This window comes from Juglans microcarpa x Juglans regia, chromosome 3D (assembly GCF_004785595.1).
Source record: "Juglans microcarpa x Juglans regia isolate MS1-56 chromosome 3D, Jm3101_v1.0, whole genome shotgun sequence".
NCBI lineage: Eukaryota > Viridiplantae > Streptophyta > Magnoliopsida > Fagales > Juglandaceae > Juglans > Juglans microcarpa x Juglans regia.
The window spans coordinates 22,710,122-22,718,375 of NC_054598.1; the positions used below are offsets into that span (position 1 = coordinate 22,710,122).

The 8,254-nt window shown below is 36.5% G+C and overlaps 1 protein-coding gene across 1 annotated transcript; it reads right to left on the bottom strand.

The window, feature by feature from the left end:
* Positions 1 to 1,790: 1,790 nt before the first annotated feature.
* LOC121255147 lies at positions 1,791 to 2,450 on the bottom strand. Its single transcript, XM_041155426.1, has one exon. The coding sequence runs from the start codon at positions 2,448 to 2,450 to the stop codon at positions 1,791 to 1,793; it is 660 nt and encodes a 219-aa protein (XP_041011360.1).
* Between the last annotated feature and the right edge of the window lie 5,804 nt (positions 2,451 to 8,254).

Here is an 8,254-nt window from a genome sequence, read left to right on the forward strand (position 1 = left end):
ATCTTTTCATCTTCATTGTTGCAATTAAGTTGTCTTCCCAATCTCTGATAGCCACACAACCTCCACCTGTACAGTTTTGTTTCTAAAGACTAGCATCGCAATTTATCTTATAGAAACCTTGAAGAGGTGCCTCCCACTGGGGAACTGGGTTCTCAGCCAAAGGAGATGATGACAAGGTAAGTTTTTGCAAAATTTGCATATCTTCCATCTTCTGTTTTGACTGAAGAGAAAGAGTAATAGGATTTGTGAAACTCTGCTTGAAAATTAGGTCATTCCTTCTCTTCCATATCTTCCATATCAGCACTGAAAATTCAACTAGAAGTACTTCCTCCATGTTAGCAAGCATAACGAGAACCATGTCTTTGAATGATGAGAAGATTTCTTCTTCTGAAAATGCACTGAGCAATAGCTCTAGACATCATTAGCTGAGGATTCCTAAAAGGCATGTTTTACAGTTTCATCTACCTAGCAGCATATAGGGCAAAGTGAGTCTTCAATGATTCTCCTCCTTCTCAGATTAGATTTTTTGGGTAAGGCATTGTGACAAGCCTTCCAAAGGAAAAGTCTTTTTGCACTGGTAATGGGAAATTTCCAAAGTCTTCCCCATTTTTCTTTTGAGCAGCCTGAGTGGGAAGTTTGGCCCTGTGAGGACTACTGAAGAGCCACTTGCAAGTTATAGGCACTTTTTACTGAAAAAATCCAATTTTTGGTCCCACTCCAAATTAACTTGTCAGGATTGTGGCAAAGACTGATTGGAATCTACAAAATTGTGTTGATTTCAACCTCAGAGAAGAGTGCCTTCATAGTTTCAACTTTCCATGATAAGGTGGAGTGATCAATCAGTGATGTTACCACTGCCTTAGGATCTGAAGCTTTGATATGGCTTTGCTTAGTCAAAAGGAAACTTCCTCTTGTGAACATATGCATAATTGTACGTACGTTGTACTGCAGTGTTACTGCCACATTTTGCTTAAACTTCATGCAATCTTTTAAAGAAAAATAAAATGATAAAAAAAATTAAAAAAATAAATACTCTAGTCACAAAGTAATTACACAAAATAATTCCACAAATTCACGTATTTTAATGTGGTTCGTTAGATTGTAAAATTACTTTTATTGTAAAGTCTATCTAACATACCATGTGAAGTCACTTCAATTTGTGGACAAAAGTATAGAAATACTTATTTTTATTTTTTTGTTTTTTACACATCTATGTGTGTGAACCCATGTGTTTTACACTAGAATTCTATAAACAAAATACTCAATAGTGCAAGCTAGCCAAGTAAGCCATTTTTCCTGCCAAATTCTAGTCCTTCTACCATCTCCAATACGCCATATCAGACCTGCTTCTAGTAGAGGCTTGGCAGAAATGATGCTTCTCCAAATGAAGGAAGCATTTCTTTTGAGTTTAGCCTGTAGGAAGTTTCCATTGGGATAGTACTTAGCAGAAAGGATCTTAGCAGCTAGTGAGTTGGGATTTTGAACCAGTCTCCAACCTTGCTTGGATAGCATAGCCAGATTAAAAAATTCCAAGTCCCTGAATCCTAGACCACCAATAGCTTTAGAATTCCTCATGTGGTCCCAAGAGCACCAATTGATCCTGCCTTTTCCTCATGTTGACCCCACTAGTATAGTCTAATCAATCTATTTAGCTCCTCCGCTACGAATTTTGGAAGTTTAAAAACTCTCATGCTATAAGTAGGAATTGCTTGAAGGATTGCTTTGATGAGGATTTCTTTAAAAGCTTGACTCAAATGCTTCAGCTTCCAGTTGCTAAATCTGCCTCTCACTCAATCAATGATACTTTTGAAGCCTTTGATTACGTCTCTCCCTATCTGAGCTGGTAAGCCAAGGTACTTGTTATAAGATTGAGAAGATTTGATACCTGCAACTACTATGTTCAGATCCTTTGCTTCATTCCTTACGTTTTTGCTAAAAAAGATAAAGGTTTTGTCCTCATTAAGTCTTTGACCAGAGCCTTGTTCATAAGTCTCCAATGAAAAGAGTAACCTGCTCCACTCTAGAGGGTTTGCCTTGCAAAACAAGAGACAGTCATCTGTAAAGAATAGGTGACTCATGTGCAAACCTGACCTGCCAATAGGGAAACCTGTGATTGCTCCTCTACTTTCAGCTTTTTGAATTAACTTGGTTAGAACCTCAACACATAAGATGAACCAGTAGGGAGAGAGATGGTCCCTTTGTCTAATGCCTCTAGATGGTAAGAAAGGGTTTTGAGGAATTCCATTGATAAGGATTGAGTAAGAAACTAAAGTCACACATCTCATGATAATATCAACCCATTTCTTTACAAAACCCAACTTTGTCATAACAACTACTAAAAAGGACCAGTCAAGCCTATCATAGGCTTTACTCATGCCTAGTTTAAGAGCCATATGGCCTTCTCTACCCTTCAGAAGATTGGTCATAGTGTGCATAGTTTCAAACGCCATAATGGAATTATCTGTTATTAAATTGCCTGGAACAAAGGCATTCTGAGAAGAGGAGATTAGCTAAGAAAGGATTGGTTTCAACCTGTTTGCCAATACTTTTGCCAAAATCTTATAAAGAACATTGCAGAGTGAGATGGGCTTGCATTCATAAACTTTAGAGGGATTCTTAACCTTTGGAATTAATGTAATGTGGGTTGCATGAAACTCCCCAGGCCAAGAACCAGAGCTGAAAGCTTCCTGTACTGCTAAACATATCTCCTGACCTACCACATCCCAAAGCTTTTGATAGAAGATAGCAGGAAAACCATCGGATCTAGGGGACCCTAGGCCCTTCATACTGAAGAGAGCTTGTTTAACCTCTTTCATAGAGATCTCCCCGGGCTTGTCAGCAGTGGTACCTGTATCATTGGAAATCTTTTTTATGGCATTGTGTTTCTTCTTTTGATTGGCACACATGTGGTAAAACTTTGTATTCCTGTCTCCTTCCTTAAGCCAAGTTTGCTTTGCTCTTTGTTTCCATTTTGGGTCATCTACTTCTTGCAATTTATCAACTTCAACTTTGAGTTTGTTAGTCTCCTCATTACAATCCCCTTTGTTAAGAGCTTGGAGCTGTTTGATATGACTGAGCTTTGAATTGATGAGTTTCTTACTCCATTGCAGTAGGTACTCCTTACATCTATGAAGACCTTTTGAGGTTTCTTGTAAATTAGATTTATGGTGTAAAGTGTTGTTCCATGCCTTTTTAATCGAAACACCACATTCTTCTCCAGAGTCCCAGTTGGCTTCATAACGAAAAGGCTTTTATTTCTTCCCACCATAGGCCAAATTTGTAGCAGTAGTAAGTAAGATGGGGCAATGATTAGAACATTGGGCACTTAAGGATGTAACACTACAATCAGAGAATAAGGTGAACTATGATAAGTTCCCTAAGGCCCTATCTAATTTTTCTCTTGTCAAGTAAGCTCCCTTTCTTCTGTTACTCCAAGTAATCTCCCTCAAAAGGTACATCATTTAGGCTACTGTCCTCAATAGCAGATCTGACATTTTCCATCATGATGTAAGGTCTCTCGGTTGCACCCATTTTCTTATGTTGAAAGCAGATTTCAATAAAGTCTCCAAGGCAAATCCAAGTCTGGCTATTACAAGGTTTCAAACCTCTTAGCAAATCTCAGCTACTAGCTCTTTTGTTAGCCTCAGGGTATCCATAGAATCCTATCAGAGTAAAGATCTAATTCCTATCAAGATTGAGCACCTCAACTGAGATGTGATGCTTGGTATAAGACAATAAAGTAACATCAAAGTCCCATTTCCAAAGCAATGCAATACCTCCACTGAGGCCCCTACTATCAACAGTAAAACTGTTTGAATAACCACATTGGTTTCTAATTTGTTCCACCTTACACCTATTACTCTTTGTTTCCATGAGGAAGACAAAATTTGGGCTCTTTTAACACACCAAATGGTGTAATTCTTGAACTGTCCGAGGGTTCCCAAGCTCTCAACAGTTCCAACTGAGGCAAATCATTACATTTGGTGGGGCTACCTAACAGCCACCACCTGAGTAAGAGATGAGGTTTGGACCTCAGAAAAGTGTGATGCCTTTGACTTTTTAACACAGGGAGACAGGGAAATAGGGTCCGACTAGTTTGTGCGTGCTCTCCTTTTGGCCCCTCCTCTAGTAACAAAACCCCCACTCCAAAGTGATAGAAGGGACTTCTCAGGCTATCCTCAAGTGGATCTTGGTCCACCTCATCCATAAGGACTGGAGGGTTAGACATCAATGTAGGGACCCTTTCCTTTGCTGACATGTCCATATCAAAATCCACGGGTGACTTGGTAGCATTGGGAGATGCTGCCCTCTTAGCAAAAAAAGATTCCATATTTTCTTGATCCAAGTCAGCAGATTGAGAATTATGGCCAGAGTTGAAAGAAAAGTGCTGACCTTGTATTAACTATGTAGCATGATTGCGTGAACTGTTATTGTCAGTAACGTCCACTAAGTGAAGTAGGGGATCCTTATTAGGTAACTAATGCTCAAGAGAAGTTAAGTTTGGTGCTGAATCAGTGGAGATCATAGGAATATTGTGACCTTGATTTTTGCCTGATGATCTGATGGAAAATCCTCCATCACAAGAGACTTTCATTTTTTTGTTATGCTCCTACTCATCCATCATGGACTGGTGGCCTGAGACTCCTTCTAGTGGTGCAACCTCTGGTTGAACCCCGTATCTGTTGGACTCCTTGATGCTCGAATTTAGAGCCCCAGCCATGAGCCCTGAGCCAAATTGCATTGGCATATTATCATTTTGTTTGAACAAAGGACAACCCCTCCCTTTATGCTTTATAAACCCACATTTGAAACAAAAATTGTGGAGAAGTTCATACTTGAAAGCAATCCATAATTTTTTTTATCAAGCCCTTGGACCCATCTCCCACAAGCCAGAGGTTTGGTGATGTCCACCAACACGCTCACCCTGAGGAATTGACTCCATCCCAGTTCATTTTCATCAACATCCACCTCCAAAACCTGCCCTATACCAGAGGCAGTAAGTTCACCATAGTGTTTATTCATACCATCTAGAGGAATATTATGCAACTGCACCCAAAATGGTTCATGAGAAAAAATCATGGCACTAGTCAGAATGCTACCATCAACTTCTTGAATAGCTAACAAAGATCTGTCAAAGGTCCATGGCTTGCCATTGAGGATCTTGTTCAAATCTGAGACATGTTGGAACTCCACGAGAAACTTGTTCCCAACTGCATCAGTAAAGTGAACCCATCCATCTGATCTCCAAACTTGAGGCATTGTAGAACGAAAGGCCTCTTTGTTGAAACTCTTTTCAGTTGTTACCAGAATTAAGAGGCAGATTTTGCCTTTCAACGCTGCTGCCTCCAATGACTTGTTTGATAAAACGATCAATGTGTCTTCATTTTCTGTTAGTGTCAGACCCTCCCACAAAGTAGAAAGATCAGTATCAGCCATGCATGCAAAAACTCCACCACCCACGTAGGGAGACAAAACTCTCTATCAAGGACAGAGAGAAAAAACCTTACTCCTTGACACGACAGAGCATGACCCTCCAACACGAATTGCTACCCTTATAAGAATACAAACAATAATGTAGTGAGTGCTTCGATTTGGGAATTCCACCATGAACGTGAGACCTTGGGCTGGCAAACTTTTCAAATTCTTAATTCTAATGAGTTCTTATATAGCCTTGCCTATATAAACACTATTATATGTAATTTTCTTATTGAATGCACATTGTTTTCACTATTGCTTAACATAATTGAGAGAGAAAACATTAAGTGAGATTGAGGGCTTCTTTTTTTCCCAAATCAAGTTGTCATTAAAAATAAAAAGGAATATATAACAAGAGAGGGTGGATGACCCCTAGAAAAACCCCATTACAAAAAATGGAGTGCATACAATTAGAACAATTAAAAATAAACGGGCAATGGGTGTAATGAATTGGATTCAAACTCATGACCAAGGTAGCAATCACTAAAGCAACGATTTTGTAATACAATCGGTGGATTTGTCCAATGCAATTGTGATATGTATCCAAAGAGGCAATACACTAAATTTTTCTAAAATTGTTGAAAGTAATCTGCACAACATTTTTCCTAGATCCTTGGTTAGGGAAAGTTAAAATATAGTTGTATATCTAAAATCAAAAATCCAAAATTGCAGCGTCTCACCGAAGATACATTAATCAGCGGCAACATTTAGAAAAACACACACTCACAGTAGTGATGTAAGATGACCCAATCTAAAAGATACTAAGATAAGGATTCCATCCATGCGACCCATGTGGTGGCTGGCCACAAGATGCATCGATAGATGGAGAAAGTGACCCTCTTCCCAAGGGTTAGAGATGCCACGCATTTTCATAAAAATAGTTAGGCAAGAGACTTGCATAATTAAAATAAAATATTGTTTATCACATAATAGAGTTGATAAAATAAACCATTCCTTAAACAAAACATAACCATAATTCTCAAACCAACTGAAATGGAAAAGACAGACACACAATAAAGTCACTAAGTTCATAGTTTGCTCATTCTAAGCTTAGCCCGCCTGCTCTTACTGATCATCATCCTCACCTCAATGATTAAAAACATAAAATAAAACTAAAATAATTCAAGACTCAGTCAGAAACCCATCACAATGTAAACATAATAAATATAATATTTTTAGAAAAAATTCCATGCTAAGAATTAAAATAATGACTCTTCATACTTATGCTTATGTTATGCATGACTATTTGTCTTAATTTATCTAAATTAACTGACTGATTTTACTGTTCTAACTTATCTAACTTATTCAATTAGCCAACACACTTAACCTTATGTGCAAGGTTGTGTTATGGCCCCACATCCTGCAAACGCAAAGGGAGCCTCAGAGTAATATTCTAGCATACTACGGTGGACCACGCTTGAATCTATACCTTGCGCATCCATCCTAAATTTGCATTGATATTATGCATCTGAATGGTCATCTAATTAAACTAATATTATCTTATTTTTCACTTGAACTTAAGAAATCTTATGTGTCTTATACGACATGAGATGCATTATACATATACTAATATGAATAACTGTAAAATGTTGAATCTCAATATGATGCAAAAAATTAACTGTGCTATGATGAATGACATGCTTGTATAAATCGTCAAATGCGTGGTACATAAAAAGTGGCTATCAAATAATTGGTTTTAATAATAATTTATCTAAACTAACAAATGAATAATGATACTATGCCCTTCCATTTTGCCCTCTTATTTTGACCTCTCATGCGTTTAATTATTTTTTAAAAATTCTTGTTTTACTTATTAATTAAGGAAGTGATTATTAGTGTATTGGTATTTTTTATATTTTTAAAAATGCTTAGAAATATTAAAAAAATATGAATGAGAAAAATGAAAAAAAAAATAAAAAAGTGAATTTTACCTAGGGGCATGCCAAGCGGTCACTACTGGGCGGCACCCTAAAAGCACTTCTAACTAATATGTGCTAATCCTAATTTATGATCAAGTTACTTACCTCAATGGGATGCTTCCTGAATCTCAGTTCGTAGGTCCCTACCTATACAAAGTATTAAGCGTCACTAAATCTGTCTAGGAAACCGTGTCCTAATACCCCACTTAATTAAATTCAAACTATAGAAAATAATCAAATAAATATAATTTTCAATACAAAAATCAATGAATGCTTATATCTTTAATTATTTAAACACTAATAACATATTTTCACTTCCAAATTATAATTTAGTAGAATACTTGGGCTATATTCAATTCTGTTAAAATAAGCCATGAAAACCTAAATTCTTAAAATAGGTTTATTATCTTATAATTAACATAGTTATTCAATTTTACAAGAAATCTAATAAATATTCTTAATATATTTCTTTATTTTCTAATTATAAATGTAAGAGAACAAATTTTATCCAATCTAACGCATTCATTTCATAAACTAGACTTAATCACCTTTAAAGCATTTAAAAATAATATTAAACTCTTACTATTTTACTATTGAAATCTAGTTATAAATGTTTAATACTTAATAACACAATTTAAATCTTTATATATTTTCGAAAAAATAAAGTTTAAGAAAAATAAAGCATATGGGCAAATCTTAGATTAAAATTGAGCCTAACTTAAACATCGAAGCCCATATGAAAATTAAGCCCAGCTCACGCAGTTGAGACAAGTTTAAAACAAATACTTAAAACATAAGGGCACAAACGTAATTATACTTAAAAACATTACACGGCAAAGGATTAGAAAGGCATATTTTTG